Source organism: Cyprinus carpio, chromosome B16, assembly GCF_018340385.1.
Source record: "Cyprinus carpio isolate SPL01 chromosome B16, ASM1834038v1, whole genome shotgun sequence".
Classification (NCBI taxonomy): Eukaryota; Metazoa; Chordata; class Actinopteri; order Cypriniformes; family Cyprinidae; genus Cyprinus; species Cyprinus carpio.
Window position 1 is genome coordinate 20,408,409 of NC_056612.1, and position 18,717 is coordinate 20,427,125.

The window sequence follows — 18,717 nt, forward strand, 5'->3', positions numbered from 1 at the left end:
AGGATGATATTACAACAAAACAATTTGTAATGGCTCTACATATCACATCATCCAAACAGATTCATTTAATTCAGACTGAAATAAGAGATCAAGTTTGTCCAGGCATCTCTGCAAAGTCTTGCATGTCATTCCATAGGTCTACCACAAGAAGGCAGAATTGCACCTAAAATGCAGTTGTGAGCGTTTTGTTCTCAAAAACATACTGAAAACTTCACCCAAAATGAAGGGATATTGAGAATTAATTAAAATTAATTTTCAAACAGGGATTATTTTAATTAAAGTCTTATACTGATGTCATCAAAGAAATGCCCGGTTTTTTTTTTTTTTTTTTAAAGGGCTGTTAAATACTGGATTTAAATGCAAAATTAAATTGAAAACATCTTTTACACTTCAAATCATACAAAGAGACAAAATTTTCCATATCAAAGTTTATTGCTGACATGCATGTAGAGATTTGATGAAGTACAAAAATATGTCTTTTATACAAATTTGTTTTTCATCTCTGTACAATTACCCAGTTTTTTTTCTTTTCTTTTCTTTGACACCATTCTAACCAAGCAGCTTACGACATCAAACGTTCAGGCCTTTGACCAGTTTAATCATGTTTTCTTTTACACCAGATTTAGATTTTCCAGTTTAAGTAAAAGATGCAAAAAAGTAACAATTCTAAAGACAAACCTCCCAATTTATGAAAAATCTGCACAAAGTGGCCTAAAAAGAAAAGAAAATCTAAGTTAAACCATGTTTAATATCTTCCCTTGCAGTGTCTTTGTTTTTTGGAGTGTTCATCATTTGCAAAACACCCACATCCACTCCAATTTCTGCTGCATCTTGGGCACGTCTTGCTAATTAGAATCATGCACTAATTGCTTCAAATTTGTATACAGAGCTCAATAAACATACAGTTCTCATGCTGCAGACAGAATTTTGGACATCACAAAACTGTCTATGCAAGGGGGATGGGGGAGTTTGGAGTCACTTGTGTAGGGGGCATATTAAACAGAAATATTTACTAATTTCTTGCATCTAGATTTTGGGTACAGACTACACAACCACATCAACAGCAGCCATATTGCAACTGTACAAATTTTCTATGATATTATGGCTTTTGTGAGAACTCTACGTGGACCTAGGATATAGCCTTGAGGCACTCCTTTTTGAATAGAAGGAAAGGACTTTGATTTGTTCACAAAAAGTCCCTCTCCAAGTCACGCAAATTATCCACTACAATACTGCTTTACAACCAAATATATTCACATTGAGGTGGGAAAAACTAATGCTTTCAATAGTGGCTTGTGTGGAAACATTGGTGCGATTCTTCAGAATAATAATACACTGCACTGGGTTTTGCACTATTGACGCCTATCCACCATTACGATGTCTTTCACACTGGCCAGAGTGCGGTATCATTCTATCTCACAAGATAAATTCTACATTGATTCTACATGTCATGCTAATGTGCACGATAATTCAGTTGACTTAAAATAGAGCTATGCAAAGTCAGTCACCTAATTAGCGTAGCTTAATATACCGACAGGATTGTTGCAATATTTATTCAAGAATTTAAAAAAGAAGAAAAGAGACAAAACAAAACCTTCACTGAAGATAGAAGGAAAAAACGTGAGCGATCACAGCAATGCTATTGAGTGATACAGGATCTCTACATTTACCATGGCAGATAAAATAAATTAAAAGGAAAACAGAATGGTACGGATATACTACCAGGCTGTATGTCTTAAAAAGAGGAAATTAAAGTGGAGATTATAAGGACAAGCCAAGCTGCTAGTCATGAGCTTAGAGATCTACAGTACTGAATGACCTTTTCATCTAATGACATGAGTGGAGCCAGACATAAAGGCATTGCAAACTAAGCCACAGGTCCACAGGTTGATGCAAGCCAACCGCCTAGTATACTAAGATATATTCTAGCATCAGAAGTACATATTCACTGCTCACGGATGAGTTGAAAATCTGTTGATAATCTAAGGCAAGATATCCCACAGTTATGCTTTATACACATTGGGTAGCTTAAAACAGGACTGATAAAAGTCAAATGTCATTAAGAATCTGTTTCCTTGCAATATTCTCACATAAGAAACAGATGGAGAGGAGCGGGTTTCATGGCATTTCCTTCCTGATGATCATGAAGCAGTTAATAACCATACATGGAAATGAGCGGTAGGTAAGAGAACAAAAAGAAAAAGAAACAATCCCCTATGCAATGGGTTTCTTTGTATCACTGTGGCCAGAAACGTTCCCTAGCGGCCAATCCTCAATCCCTGAGCTGCAGCTTAAATCTGTGTGGGGAACGAAAGCACCGGAGATACAGGACATGGCAAGAAGATGCACTTTGATGGCTTGGCATGGTATCAGAGGGTGAGCCCTCTAGACGGAGGGACACAAAAGGAAAGGAGAGCTTAAGGGCTGTGCTTTCGGGGCTTATCTTGGCTTAGACTTCCGCATGACTGCCGGCTCAGCCGCCCTGATTTCTGACAGTTTCATCCCATCACCAGCTGTCCTGTACCTCGTCTTTTTCCAAGCACAGCCCTGCAAAGAGTCCATGTGTGACACACACCGAAATCCACAAAAGTACCACCTAGCTCAGCTCTCAAGAGTCTGGTGTAGTGGCATATTACGTGATTAATGTACATTTCCATTTGGTGAAATGCACAGGAAGTGGTGGTCTTGCACTTTCTGCTGCCTTCTGATTAGACGAAAGCAAGAGGGGAGAATAACGTACCGTATCGGCCGATTTGGATGCCAGATGCTTTTGGTTGTATGCATCCAGACACAGATGCTAGCTGCCTACAGAAACCCATTCAAATAGAGGAACAAGAAACATGCGCTGCTATTATTTCAGTAATATGAGATTTTTAGATTTTTAACTTGTGAAACTTAACATCTTCAATGGAAATAAAGAGAATAATCTTACTTAAAATGCTACCGTTTTAGTAGGTGAGGAGGGGGGGAAGCTTATTTAGATTGTGAGGAAAAACCAATCACTGGTTTTGACACAGAATAGTTACACAACCACAATGCTAATGCTCTTGAGCCTGTGCTTGTCTCCCCTCAACATAATGAGTCCTGCTTTCATAAGAACGGAGAGCATTGTTAAAAACTGACTAAGAAAGGAGGAAATAGAGAGATAGTAAAAATGGTAAGAGGTAGATTTGCAGTCATAGATACAGATGGGAGAGGAACAGATGAACTGGTTGAGGGGAACAGAACAAAAGGGTTGATCATGTGATCCGAGGCGTTCCTGTAGAAAGTGCTGGGGGAGAGGCAAATGGAAAAAGGGTGGTTGTGTGTGATCTGCTACATGATTCTGTTGGGGGTATTGCTGAAAGTGTGTGTGTGTGTGTGTGTGTGTGTGTGTGTGTGTGTGTGTGTGTGTGTGTGTGTGTGTGTGTGTGTGTGTGTGTGAGAGAGAGATTTGGCCAAGGATTGGAATGGTGGAGGTGGTGTTGGTGGTCAGAGTCTCATTAGACCTGTGTCCAGAGTCTTTGTCCTGGGCAGATGAATGGAGCAACAGAGCGCTGAGCTGTTCCTTGGCCCATTTTTGTGTCTGCCAGACTCATGCTGCATGCTCACACACACACTCACTCTCACACGCAAACGTACATGAAAGAGTGTGCCCAGTTCCGTGGCTCGCTCCACTCCTGATGACCCCCGCCTGTGGGCAGAATGGCAGTGCTACTTCCGGAGGAAGCGCTGGGCTAGTATTGCGGCATCCAGAGGGCTGATGGGTTGAGCGTCGTGGCCAAGGCGCCTCACTGGAGGCACATTACCGAAATGCCTCTTGCTGAGGAAGTTCTTGGTCTCATGGATAGTGTTTTTCTCTTCAGCCAACAAGAGCTGTTGCCTCATGTAGTTCTCAAATTCGTACTGAGATGACTCCTCTGTCACTTTCGCCTGGGGGGGAGGGCAAGAAAAGACCATTTCATTGCCAGAAAGTACCTTGTTATTTTAATGCCATTTAAAGAGGAAGTTTCTATTATTATCCATGATTCAAAGCTACTTAAGGCTTTACATATTTTGGACCATATTTATAAAATACAAGTAAAATTAATTTATAAACAAGTCTGGTCATACATAAATGGTCCCAATGATTTTAATGCAACATTTTATGCAACAGCAGTGTTAAAGCAATCTTTTTTTGACACTGAGTCATCCTTCAATATTACTGTAACATCTACAAGCGATACTGACCTCCTGAAGATGTTCGGGGTGGTTAAGCTGATCATCAATGTCCGGCACCACTTGTAGAGGGCCACTCAGTGAGGACACAGATTGCCTATTTAAAAAAAAAATAATTAATCAGTTGATGAAAAACAGAATTTTCAGATCTACAGCCAAGGGAACATTAAATGCATGACTGAAAACTGCACTTGATTGCAAAAATGTGGCGAGACAACATCGCTGGATCAAAATGACATCATCCCATCACATGAATTCCTAAGAAGTTACGTGAACTCTGACAAGAAGACTTAGGTAAAAATGGAATTATGAAGTTGATCTCATTTCAGATGAGAGATGAGACGCACCAGGAAGCGATGATGGCGCTCAGCGACTCGAGCACCTCGGTGGCAGTGAGCCTCTGCTGGGGGTCAAGCACCAGAAGCTTCCTGATCAAACACACTGTACTTTCTGATACCCGCCCATCCCTGCGCAAACGAAACAGGCACAAAGACAAATTAGCATTTCCATCTCCAATAAACATTTTAGATTCTTCATTTAAAGGAATAGCTCACCAAAAAAATAAAAAAGATCAAAATTAAGCCTTTCCAAACCCGTATGACTTATTTTCTCCAATGGAACACAAACAATTTATTAATAAGGTACAATTAACTTTTAGGATTCAGAAACGGCGCAAAAGCACCATAAAAATGGTCCATAAATACATCATACATACATCAATTATACATGAGGAACAATTCAATGGAAATCTTAACATCCAATGTCATGACGAACATGAGTGTTATTCGTTTTTGGGTGAACAATCCTTTTGAACAGGGGCCATCACAATATTTGCCACTTAACATTTTTCAGCAATTAAGCACAGAAAGATAATGGAGAGACTCACTCAGGGATGGAGTACTCTGCTGCTTTGATCTTGCGGAAGAGCTCTTGAGGTATACTGTCGTAGAATGGGAACTGGCCGTAGAGCATGGTGAACAGCACCACACCGAGCGCCCACATATCACTGGGTTTACCACGGTATGGTCGACCTACATGGAGAAACAAAGTGCAGTTTTAACAAGCAGCTCTACAGTTTGCTTATTCAATCAGACTGGAACATTCCCTTGGGTGATAGTATGTTCATATAAAACATATGCTACCAATAGTGCCAAAATCTTATAAAGTCCCCCAAATCCTGTTCACACTCACTACACCACTTTGTTTACCACCATAAATGGGCAGAACACAATGTGCCAGAAGAGTACAAATGAGTCATGGGAGCTTTTAAAAGAGGGGTTAATTGGGTAGGTTTCTGTTTAGTAAACAGCGTGATTTGTATGATATATTTTTCTGTTAGGTACACATTCTCTGCTTCTACTTTGACCCTACGCATGAGAAAGCGAAAGAGAGGGAGACGAGAGAGAGAGAGTGAGCAATGGAAAAACAGTGAGAGGAAGTGAGCGAGAGAGAGAGAGAGATAGGGAGAGAGCAGGAAGAGTAGTTCCTCTCTGCATGACTCATTGTGATGACTCACTGAAGCAGCTCTCCCTTTGTTCTGCTGTCATATTTGGCTGATTTACTCCCGGTTTCTTTCTGTCATTTTACTGTGAATGGAGACCGCAAACAAGAGCTCGACTGCGCCTCTATTTAACATGCATGCTCGGAATGCACCATCTAACCAGAGCCTACATCCATAGAGGTACTGGGAAAAACCCCGAAAACACATGAAAGACAGTTCTGGAAAGGTGGTGCTGTTTGATATTTTAGCTAGTGAGTCAACTAAACGAACAAGATTTAAATGCTGGGATCTTCAATTATGTATCATACAAATAGCACTCTGCACGCAAAGTTCATGTGACAAAAAACACAATCCACAAACAAACTTTTATCTAAAATAGACATTTTAAACATTTAAATATAATTGCAGTATTTCTGAATTAATTATATGCTTAAATCAACATCAAATCGCTTCATTTAAATTTTTCAATGATCTGATGGTGTCCTTGAATTGAGCAAAAAACAAAGCATCTCAGAAGGCAACCTACTTCATGGTAAAGACGGTGTCGGACAGACGCCTGTGATGCCTTTATGCACAGGATGTTGAAACCATATGAATACTTTATACATCATAAATGACAATCTGAATTGCTTTGCAATGTAAAAAATATAAATTGAGGCATATAATTACGTTTTAATTTTACTTAAATTACAATGTGAGGGGGAAAATAAGTCATTTATTTTCTATTAAACATTATTAATATAATATTATCATTATATTAAGGAATACTTTAGGTTAAATACAAGCTATTGACAGTGTTTGTAATGCCTCATTTTTTTTAAATCTCCAAAAACAATACTGACTAGCCACTTTTAAGTTTGTGAAAACCAAAAAAGCTATTGTGTTAACTATTCAATAGGGCTAACTGGACTATGCTACATAAACATTTGACAGACAAGATAAACAGCGAGTCCCATGTACTGAAATTACATCACTTGAGTGAACTTCAATTCCGCACAGAGAGAGATTGTTTGGAAAGATACACCTCGTGATACAACCGCTTTTAATTTGATCCGTCGCACTGCTGAGATCTGCTCGAGGCCATGACAACGAGCTTAAAGGAAGAGTTTTGGTATCGAGTCGTTGATGAGCTAACAGGTCAAGTCTTGCGGCACACAACACATAATGTCTTTAATAAACCTAACTATTGCTCATCCATGCTGACAGTTTGTGACTGCTGTCCTGATTAGGGCCGTGTAGGTGGTTGGGTTTATGAGCTTTGATTACAGTGGTGACATGGAGGGTGAGTCATGTGAATCACACACATAAACATACACACACACAGAAGCTGAATTCTCACCGCTCAGGACATCTGGGCTGATGTAGGCTGGACTGCCTCGCTGGTCCTTTAACAGATCTTCCTCACTCACCAAATGCTTGCCAAGGCAAAAGTTTGTGATGGTGATCCGATGGGTCCTGCAGCACACAAAACACCAATAACGTTAAATAACAACCATGAATCCTCACATCAAGTCGCACTGTTTAGATTAAAAAGATAGCTTGTGAAATCCACGATGTGCATCTTAGTAAGCATGTCCTGGTCATATTAAATCACAAATTCAAAAGGAAAAAAGCAAACTATATTTTGAATAAAAGACAATTAGTTAGGACATTATTTTTTATTTTTTTGACAAATTAGCTTGTCCTTAAAAAAATGCATAAAGAAATAAAATAAATAAAATAAAATAAACAGAGCAGATGATTAGAGGGGAAGAGTCTGGTAACATCATCCAACTAACATAAAATAAAAATATTTTTCCTTGAATTCTGTTGCATTTATGAATTTAATATGATTGTGATATTCGATTCATTCCAAGTGGGTATACATAAAAACACTTTTACACTATACATGGATATCAAAACAAAACTGTTGTTAGGCGAGTCGTGTTTGTATCTGTGCAAACATGCCTCTGATATTTTTGTCTCTGTCATTAAATCTAATCTGTGGCAGAGAGCCATACTGCCTTTCCAGAAAGCAGAACCCAACATGACAGAACACACCGTGACTGCACTTGACAAACAAGTGAGTCACCTGTGGCTTCTCACAAGCTCAGGGATGACTAATCTTTGCACCTCAGAAAGGAAAGAACGACATTTTTTTTTTTTTTCAGTGACAGGCATGCAATGAAAACAAGCACTCTAACACACATAGAAATGCTTTCATGTAAAAAAATGCATTCACATTTACAATGAGCAAAACTGACACGTCAGCTGACAGAGCTGAACTGGGGGACCTCCAATGTGAGAATTCACACAGTCACAGCTGTAATCTCCCTTAACTGAAAGAAAAAAAAAAAACCTCCACCACTACAGCTACATCTCTCAGCTACATCCTCTTTTCCCATGCTTACCCAGTTACGCTCTCACTTTCACACCCTGAAAGTGACTGTCACACTTACGCCTAACAGCTTGATTTTTTCCCAGCAGATTTACTTACAGATTTAAAGCTGATTACCATCTTCATTTAAAAAGGAGGGTCATGATTAAATTAGATTAAAAGAGAAAAGAGATTAGTCACAGTCTTTCCATCCTACACTGCATTTGTACCAGTTATAAATAGTTTTCAGTTTACTTTTAGCATTGCATTAATTTATCAAATGCAACAATATTTTTGTGCATGAACTGGATCTGCTAAGCTCCAGATGGCTCACACTAGAGGACAAATTATTACTGATTCTGTAAAGTTTATGTGGTTCAAGTCATTTGAACAATTTCAAAAGTTTTGTTTAATGATGGTTAGATAAAGCAAACTAAACTAACTTCATTTGTTTCATCTTGTATTACTTTTTTGCATGAGAGTTTCTTGTTGTGTCAACCATTTCAAATGTACCTGCTCCTAATGTCTAAACCAGTCGTTTTTTTTACACACTGTTTCCGCTAGTTTTCATCTTCATAATAGTTTTAGCCTTTCGTCTGGCTTCATCATGACCATGTTGAGAGTCAGCAAGCGTTTCTCCTCAGGACATTCTGAAAGAGTCAGCAAGCGTTTCTCCTCAGGACATTCTCATTGCTTACTCTCCTCTTCCTGCTCATGTGAAGAGACCAGAAGCCTCCCGGTCTCTCAGTGCTGCTAAAATTAGCCACCGTTGATGGGAAAAGTTAAATGGTTTAAACGCAAGAGGAAGTCTTGATGCCGAAATCCGGTCAAAACTGCCCCTGCTGGGTGAGGTTAATGTGGGATTTTGATGCAATTGTTTGGTATTGGAGTTCCTTTGCTTGGGCAAGCAGTGTTGTAAGAGGAACAAAGCTAATAGCGAAAGCAAATGTGCAGATCAGGCAATTTGTTCACTTTTATAGAGTCTTGACGGTGACAGCCATATGGTGTCAAGGAGGGAAAAGAGGTATGAAGTAATGGCAACAAACACTTGTGAAATGTGAGAGAAGCTTCTGCACTACAGGCAGTTATTGACAAAATGCTGAGGATAAACAAAGCCTGCACAGGTCGATTAGGACCACCAGATTCAGCAGTTATTGTTGAAGGCCCAAACGTCTTGTCAAAAAACAAAACAAAAAGAAAAAAAACAGTGTACATGTCATGGACCACTTGTGACTAATACCAAGTACTTTCCATTCCACCCAAAGCCAACAGTCTGCCGGCTGGGAAGGGTCACACAGACAGTAGGATCAGAGGGGTATTTGGAGAGTGAAAAAGAGAAAAAGAGTGCTCTGCCAGCGTTACGTGAGTGTGACTCAGCTCTGAGCCATGGATCCTTTGGCAGAGGGCTGTATTATCTCCAGCTGGGACACAGTGTTCTGCTTTCTTGCTGAACTGAAGCAGACCGAGCAGACTGCTTGATTTCATCACCATAGGGTCCAGTGACGAGTGCAAGTATGTGTGGATGTTTTCTTTTTTCATTCAGCAACGATATACTGGTCCGTGCCTGTCCTTTTAATTGACTCCCGTGGAAAGGCGTAAAGTGCTTGACTCAGCAACAGCACATGCAAGATAATATATAGTTTTTATATATATATATATATATATATATATATATATATATATATATATAAAAAATTTTTTTTTTAAGGGAAAAAACGGAAAGAAAAAAAGCTCCAGGCACAAATGTAAAAATTCACGTGTTACACAATTTTCATATTTTATGATTTCCCAACTCCTTTCTGAAAAAAAAAAAATGTTCCATCTTGCTTCTTGGTAGTTTACCAAGCTATTTTATTTTTAGCCTAGCTTTATTCTGAATTTGAACCTACCCAGTGTATTTGATTGCTTTCCTGTCACTTTTCAAATCAACAGGACTAGAAAAAAAGGAAGCAGTACGGGAAGTGATACAATCTCTCCTCAAGCAAGACTGCAATAAAAAAACACTAAAAAAAAACAAATCAAACAAAAAGAATTAGCATTTGCTTAAAAGGCTGCATTTGTTTCATAAAAATACATTAAAAAAATATAAATTTATTTTATATATTACATTTTAAAACAACTTCTTTTCTATTTAAATATTTTGTAATTTTAATAATTTATTCTTGTAATGGGAAACCAAAATATTCAGCAGCCATTACTTCAGTATTCAGTGTCACAGGATCATTCAGAAATAATTCTAATATGCTGATTTGACACTCAAGAAACATTTGAGTGTTAAAACCATGCTGCTTAATAATTTTGAGAAAACTGTGAAACTTAAGGACTCTTTGATGAAGTTCAAAAAGTTATTTGAATGGTAGTGTAGTCCGAAGCATGGTAGTTGCTCTAAAAATAAATAAAATCGCTCTAAAAATGATTTACTAACAGAAAAACTTCCACTTGTTTGCTGTAGGCTTGATGAAGGGGTTAATGGCAATAAAAGGTGCATAATGCATACCTTCAATTCAATCAGCCAGGACGCAAGAAGTACGGTTGCCCGTAAAGAGACGAGGAAAGGAGACGAGATAAAAGAAACAAGCTCCACTCCTCCTCTCACTACACATGCCACTGAGCTTATATGGTGTGACGGGTTTCATAATTAGACAAGCTGTGCACTTATGTGACCGAACTACAATATGCGAGAACTCAGCAGCGAGGAGCACATGCTGGCAAATGTGACAGGCAGAACTGAGGATTTTCAATTAGTCAGTGAGTCTCTCGTTCCTGGGGACATTTGAAATGGCAGAGACAACAGAACTGTGGTTAAAAGTGTACCCGTTCCACACACACAGCTAAAAACATACAAACGCATGCGGCGCATATGGTGTTTGGAGAGGGTCTTTATGGATGGGGGATTGGGAATTCCGCTAGGCCTATCCAATTCACAATGCTTGCCGACCTTAGATGCCTTTAAGCCAGCATGTGCGGTTTCATCACCCGCCCGCCCCCCTTCCCTGGCTCAATCATCCTCTCCTTTTTTCCAGGGAACGAACCAGGGGCACGTTCCATGCCTACTCGTTTTAACTGGGATAGCTTCCCACTGCTCACTCTCCCTCCCTTTTCAGCCTGTGGGGATGAATCACACGCTCACTAAGAGCTCAAGAGGAGAGAGGTCAATGAGGCCAGACGGTGCTCCATGAAACCCCAACAGAGGGCTGAGCGCAGAGAAAATCCACCGGCACAGCAGGTAAAAGAAAAAGGAAGAGAGAAGTCTTACCTTTTATTAAGCACCATGTTTCCAAGTTTCAAGTCTCTATGCACGATGTTCTTCTACAAAGGAAAAAAAAGCGAACAGTTAATATGTATACCTAAAGATGTTGGCTACACTTTGGAGAGCTTGCGACCTGACAATATTGCAGAAAAACGCCATACACCATCATCCTACTTAATTCAGGGTGAAACACACAGTAAACATAAAATGTAATGTGCAACCATTTAACGTTTGAAATATAACAAACTTTCAAATAAAACAAAATATTCAATGAAAAAAAAATTTATCAATGGGAAACCATAATAGGTAAACAAACTCCTGACGCTGGCCTTGCTAGCGCCATTAAGAAAGTTGTCAAGTAAAACAGACAATTTTGATTTCACATTGACTTTAAAACCAGTTGGCAGCTCACCTTATGCAATGCCTCCACCACCCTCACCACATCATAGAAAATAACAATGGCCTCGCGCTCGCTCAGTCGCTTCTCTTTGATGACGTAATGCTGCAGGTTGATGAGGTCGGCCGTCTTGTCGCTGAAGTCGTGGGCACAGAGGCAGTCAAGCACCAGACAGATTCGTCTCTTCATCTTCCGCACTTTGTTGGCCTCTATGTCCTCGACAATCTCACAGGAGCGGTCCTGAGATGGAGAAGTGATAGAGTTTACTTCAGACAGCCCAGCAGTGCATTTAACAATGTGTAACAAAGCAAACGAACACATAACTGCACCATTAAGCTTTTGAATGGAGCGAAAGAAGAAAATACAGGGTTTAAAAGAACAAGATGACGCTAATGGACGGGTGGTACAAAAAGCACAGCATCAATTCTCCTGTATGCCTCGCCAAGTGCAACAGCTTGAATGATGAAAGCCCTCCTTTGGTCACCTGAGACTGGGGTCAAATGAGGGCCATGAATCGATCGGCAGTGTGGTTTGTGTTTGCAATGACTGCGCCTTCGAACACAAGAAGCGATCCATAATTAACTGGCCCACTCTAGAGAGAAGCTATAATAAACCAATCAATACTGCAAGCTTCAATGAATGGCCCTGACAGCACAGTACGGCTTGTTCTGCAGCCCATTTCCACCGGGGAAGAAAGGAGAGGTCTAGATATAGTTGAAAAACAGGCGCAAGAGAGCGAGAGAAAAAAGAAAGCGTCTTGTTCAAAGAGAAAGTAAGTGGTGAGTCACTGCGAGCGCTTTGTGATGAAAATGAAAACAACTGGATGGAACAATGAAGAAACAAATTAAATCGTGGGACTGAGAATGTACAGTCTGGGAGGGAATCTTTAGGCATCTCTCAAATCGATTGCATTTTGATTCAAAAAGGCACAGCCAGATTTCAAAACAAGTCTTTGTGCATTTCAATTTCGAAAAGTGGATTGTGGACAGATGTGTACTCTGATCAGCTAATAAAAACAGAATTAATGGATAGAAGATGCAAAAATTAAATTCTACATTAGACCGAAACCTTCAAGTTGTTTCCAGCCTGTATGAGTTTCTTTCTTCTGCTGAACAAAAAATAATAATAATTTTTGAAGAATGCGTGTAAACAAACCAAACGATGAATTGGTGTGGCTCAAACCAAAACTATTTGAGAAAGAATCATGAAGCATTAGTCTTACCTCGAAGAGGCCGTGATGGTGCACCACTCCTTCTTGGTTGGAGAGCAGTGACAGTAAAGAATACTCTGTATGCAGGAGCATTTTCCCTTGCCTTTCTTCCTGTGTCTCTCCTGCTGTGTCTCCACGTTCTTCCAGGGTGAGAATCTACAACAAAGGTCGAAGGTAAGAAGACACCACACCACTAGGATCCTGTTCTAAACCTTCCTAGGAGTCTCTTATCTTCACTGAGATGGCATACTAAGCTATCAATGATCTTGAGGCAATACAGAGGGTCCATTAAAGGCTTTATCTAGAGAGGGGACAAAGATAAGTCCCTCACATGTCCTTCAACACATCTGGACAACCATCTGAGGGACACTAGACTCAGGGGCATGGAAGAGTGGGGTCAAAAGGTTAGACCCCAGGTTGACAAGCACCTTTCAGTGAAGCCCCTCCAGTAACAGGCTGGTCCATAAACAAAGAGGTTTGCTGGTCATCTCTGAACCAGAGTCGGTCATGAATTGGACAGTATTGTGGAGATTTGCTGTGGCAGGTCAAAGGTTCATGCAAACAATGAGACACACAGGGAATTTTGTGTTCAGAAGCAGTCTCACTTCCCTGGTCAGGACATGTTTGAATCGCATGGAAGGGGTTTTGTCTTTCTGTATCACCTCATATCTGGTTTAAAAAGCCATTTTGGCTGATCTGAAACCCAATAAAAATGTAAATAGGGACAAAAAGTTGTAGGGCTGGGTAAAACAATGCTTTTTTTTCTTTCAATTAATCAAGATCTTCAGAAAGCAGTCTGCCTGATCCTTCACTGAATCCATCATAAACTATTTAAAATATTAAAAGTTAACATATTGTAATACTAAAAGTTTTAATAATATTTCACAATATTATAGGTTTTACTGAATGTATGATCAAATAAATGCAGACTCGGTGAGAATAAGAAAAGGAAAAAGTTTTTTTTTTTTTTTTTTTTTTTAAACTCCCAAACTTTTGAACTTTTAATAAATGAATCAGCTCCACAGATTTGTGATAGTATCACTCTTTACCCTTCTTTGCAATGTGATCACAAATAGTCACACGACATGAATTTGGAGCCAGATATAAATGGTGATCTGTCTTGCCTGGCCACTTGTGCTCCCCCAAGATGTTAACACCATGTAAACAAGGCCTAAAAAAGTACTCACTTTCAGCTGGTAGAAATCATCTGTCCCATCCTTTCTGGCTAGACACTGCACTATACTCTGCACAGGAGAGTTTCCCAGCCGTGGGCCTGTTGAGATGGAGAGGAATAAAGAAAAGAACTGTGAACAGATGCAAAAGGTATAGTCAATACAGAGCACAGCAATTCCCCTTGAGGCCAATCATAAACACTCTTATCACAGCACCCTGCACTACTACGTCACACTGCTATTTCCAACTGTGATGGGTGCATTTCAAAGGCAAGATGACAGTGTGATAGTGGCATACAGGAAAAGACCTGCAGATTCAGAAGTGAAGCCATCAATCTAAAACATTCCTGCAATTCTTTTCAAACAGAGGACTCTAAACGGAGCCTATACCCCCTCCTCCTCTCGCCTGAATAGAAACACAAAAAGATAGTGCTAGTGTTGAAGATTCACTTGCAATACCCTAGGCAGCTTACCTAAAACAAAAGGACCAACTCTCTTAGCATTGTTGCCAGATATCCCAGGACAAAGGAGCTTGCTGGGTCTGCCGGATGACTCTCCGGCCCCTCGTTCCGAAGCACGGCGTTTAGACATTCTGCAGATCTGAAAAAGAGTTGAGAAAGCACCAATATTCGATTTATAAAAGCAACCTTACATGCAACCAGAGAAATGTAACTTCTTGAATAAAACCAAATGTCCAAGGCATTAAGACAAAGCAACCCTATGACACTCATTCGATTCTTGCCTTGAGGGACAATAGCCAATCCAAAGAGGTTTTCAGTACACCATCAACAAAATGTGAGTTCTAAAGAGGGCAAATAACAGGTGGGGAAGGAGATCTAGCAGAAGTCATGCCCTCCCCGACACCTTAAAATAGTCAGACGCCATTAACAGCTCTACCCCTGTATGAACGACAACCCATCAGGTTCCTATGCATTTGCATGAGCCAAAGATTAGCAGCAGGTGTGAACTGTTGATGTGACTTCAGTGTTAGACAATAGAAGCCCATTCAGAAATGGCGCCACTGACCACATCTCACCCGAGAAAGGCAAACGTTCAGCACCAACGGATCTCAAATTGACTAAAATAACCCATGAATCTTGAACTCTGCTGCTGCATTCATGTTTTATCCCTTTCACTATTTGTAATCCTTCCATTCCTTAATCTGCATGGGTTTATCTGCAAATCTCTGTGGCGTAATCTGCATATTACAAGATTGCAATACTGACCAGTCTGCAACAAGGAGCATTTCGAAAGCAAAAACAGATTCAGATCACGATGTGAGCACGGGGTGGGGGGGTGGTATGAGTGCATTTAGCATCGCGGACAGTTCTGCACCCCTTGGGCTCTTCAAAATCAATCTCAACTCTGTTTAAATTAAGGCACAATGCAGACACTGGGCATGAAATCCCATTGATAAAACGACAATCAGTGTGCTCTAATAGCAAACACATATAAAGTAGAACTAAAATAGCATCTGAATTTTGAAGTACAGACAGTTGTGATTCACATTTAAGCTATAAGCTTGGTCGCATTGTAATTTTGAATGAAACAGACATTCAAATGTAATTCTGCAACAGATCACACAGCTTGTTTCGAGGACGTAGGAGGGGGTACAGTTGGCAGTTATCGTAGATCATTTCACACGTTTACAGCTTTTTTGTCTTTCTGGACCCAGACTGTTGACAATGTGACAGACGGGGGTGAGAGACGTGATTGCTTTCTCATCAACACTTTTGACATGCATTATTGGAGATCTGACATCTTTAAAGCACCATGGCTTGTTGGAAAGAGCGTGTCTGTGCATTGGCACAACCAAGACTAAGGATGTGACCTGCAACCTCAAAGGAAACGAAAGACATCATGGTTGGTATTCTGTAATAATTTTAGGTCGTGACAGACCTGAATGCAGTTTAAATCATCTCACTGACAGCAAGACGCACGTATGCTTGCAATCTTGAATCCAATTCAGAGATACTAAAATGGAATTCTCAGGAAGCACACATCAGTAAATAGAAAACTGTCATTCGTTAGGCCTACTCACTCACCTTCCTGTTGTTTCAAACATGACGTTTTTCTGTGGAACACAAAAGGAGATGCTAGACGGGCTGAGTCAACATTTGCTTTCATTGCATTGGTTAAAAAATAAAATAAAATTAATGGAAGTGAATGGTGACCAAGGCTGTTAGTCTCTAATACTAACTTCATCTTTTGTGTTCCACAGAATAAACGTCACAGAGGTTTGTAAAAACATAACAAATGTTGAACAAACCTTTGTTTTTTTTTTTGGTGAACCATCCCTTTAATAACAACAACATGGCATGCTGCTGATGAAATCATGCTATATGAAGGATTACTCATACTGCCTTGAATTAATCAGACTGAATGGATGCATTGTGGTCATCTTATGGCATTATACACACACATCACAGTCATCAGAAAAGTGAAATATCATCCCTGAATGATTTAAACGCTCTGATCCACAAAGCAGCAGAACATTTTAATATTTTATAAGATCTAAATATACTAGCTGTCATGCATGCATTGCAAACTTGAGAACCTGGCAACAACCTCCGAGCACCGGCTGGCAGCTTGATGCAACCCGTATCAGATGTGCATTTTTGCACACGTTTTGTTTGATATTTGGATGTCTAAGATTTGTGGTGTGTAAAAACAAGTGACGAATGTTTCCATTTATAGCTAAAACGATAGCAGAGGGAATAGAGTCCGGAGCACTGCAATGTGATCACAACCGAGTACACGGCGTACACTGACGAACGCTGTCAACCAGCTACAAGTAAAATGCTAACAATAACCACTGATATAAATGACTTAAATAAGCGCGTGTAAGAAAACAAAGCTCACGTTCTTATTAATACAACGAGCCTACTCGAGTCGTCTAGCATTTGCAAGCGAAACTTGCTTATTTCACTTCGTATTCTTGCTTATATTGTCTATATCGCAACATGTTTAAAAAGACGACAATTTAATCGTTGCAAAAGCGCGTTTATCTGAATTTAAAGATGAAATTAAAGACCAGAAAGGTAATGAGTTCACCGTGTCCCTTTAACGGACTGTGAAAATCTCCTCAGCCGACCGACGGGCCATTTAACAACTTACCAAAACCGCCGAGGGAATCCTCTGTCGTACACTAATTTCCACTCATTTCTGGCCGATTAAATGTTCAGCAGGGGTGCACCGACATTTACACTCCACCACGAAGCGGTTTGTTTCAAGCGAACTGGAGAAATTTCACGTTTACCGACAGGGGTTTTGAGGGAAAAGCCTTCTTAGGACAACTGATCACATCTTTCCATAGCAGCACCACCTGACAACGGAAATGACGCACATGCTGTGAGTGACGGAGCGGCGCGGCCAATAGAAAACGTTGTTTAGTGTTCCCGCCCCCTTACGTGCGTTCTTGAGATTGACATTCTTCGCTAGTGTGGAATGATAAACGTACGCACTATGTAAATGAGCAGTAGAGTACTACTGCATAACTCCAGTCAAGTTTTGACAAATGTGGAGTTTTGTTTATAAAAAAAAGTGTGTATATATATGTGACTCTTATAAAGCATTACTAACAAAACTTGATATACACATTTATTTTTGAGTAGCTACTTGGATAAAAATAAAATTTTATGTGTGTAAAAAATTATTTAGAGTAATCTGAAGAGTTTTACAATACATTTTCGTGCAAACTCTGGCTTTTTCCATTCCTCAAATGTTTGTTTTTGCATGTCATCATAAAGTATGGGTTAACAGCACTTAATGCTATATATAATAATAATTATATAGATCATCAGCTGCAAGAAACAAAATAATGTGTCAAATATTCATAATAAATGTTTGTACCAGAAAATATAAATAGGCCTACATAACTTGCTGCTTCTTTGTTATTATTTTTAAAATTGACTAGCAATTTATGAGTGAAAATTGTTTTCAGCTCCATCATAGCAATGTTTCTTAAAAATATGCATGTGTATTAATATAATAAAGTTTTGAGATATGAGGACATGTGGTTTTAAAGGTTATAATTTTGCTAAAATAAATAGAATCAATAAATATTTGTTTCATTTGTGTTAAAAACATTTTAGAAATAATTTTTAATTAATTTAATAGTGGAAAATTTGTCACTTTAAGAAACTGCAGTGTCTCAAGAATCAGTGCCAGGTGAAATAAACATGACACATTGATTACATCCAAGACTAAAGGGTAAATAGATAAATAATAATGCACCTCTGTTCATGCGAGTACAGCAAACCTCTGAGGTCTCTTGCATTCACAAGACCCTCGATATCGTATCCAATTTTAGATCCCCCAAAACTAACCGGCTTCACCCACAACAGCAAGTTTCAATTCAGTGGGCTGGTGCAGAGCTGCATGTCAAACAGAGAGTGTTTTAAAGGGCAGTAACTGATTTAAGGCTGTGCTGTCTTCCTGTCTTGACTCAGCATGGCCTTTGCCTTAAACCACATGAAACACTTTTATAACCCTGTGGCTAAACATTGGCCAACCCACGGTGTGTGGGGTGGAAACTGTGAATCATACTTTACTAGTGCCCATGTCTGATAAAGAAGCAGTGGAATTTGAGAAAGACTGCAAGGACAATTTCAGGAGCACACTACTTACTATAA

General features: G+C 39.6%; 1 protein-coding gene across 2 annotated transcripts; it reads right to left on the reverse strand.

The window, feature by feature from the left end:
- Window positions 1-413: 413 nt before the first annotated feature.
- Window positions 414-18,469, reverse strand: LOC109047670 (serine/threonine-protein kinase 40). Of its 2 annotated transcripts, none has more exons than XM_019065342.2 (11): window positions 18,320-18,469; window positions 14,557-14,683; window positions 14,099-14,184; window positions 12,924-13,067; window positions 11,717-11,941; window positions 11,311-11,363; window positions 7,038-7,153; window positions 5,084-5,228; window positions 4,545-4,664; window positions 4,210-4,294; window positions 414-3,912 (listed from the first exon to the last, which is right to left on the reverse strand). In XM_019065342.2, exons 2-11 carry the CDS (start codon window positions 14,672-14,674, stop codon window positions 3,694-3,696), a joined length of 1,311 nt encoding a protein of 436 aa, XP_018920887.2. In that variant the 5' UTR covers window positions 14,675-14,683; window positions 18,320-18,469; the 3' UTR covers window positions 414-3,693. The 2 variants fall into 2 exon arrangements, with proteins under 2 accessions (XP_018920887.2, XP_018920886.2); XM_019065341.2 differs by lacking the exon at window positions 18,320-18,469 and adding an exon at window positions 17,201-17,439.
- Between the last annotated feature and the right edge of the window lie 248 nt (window positions 18,470-18,717).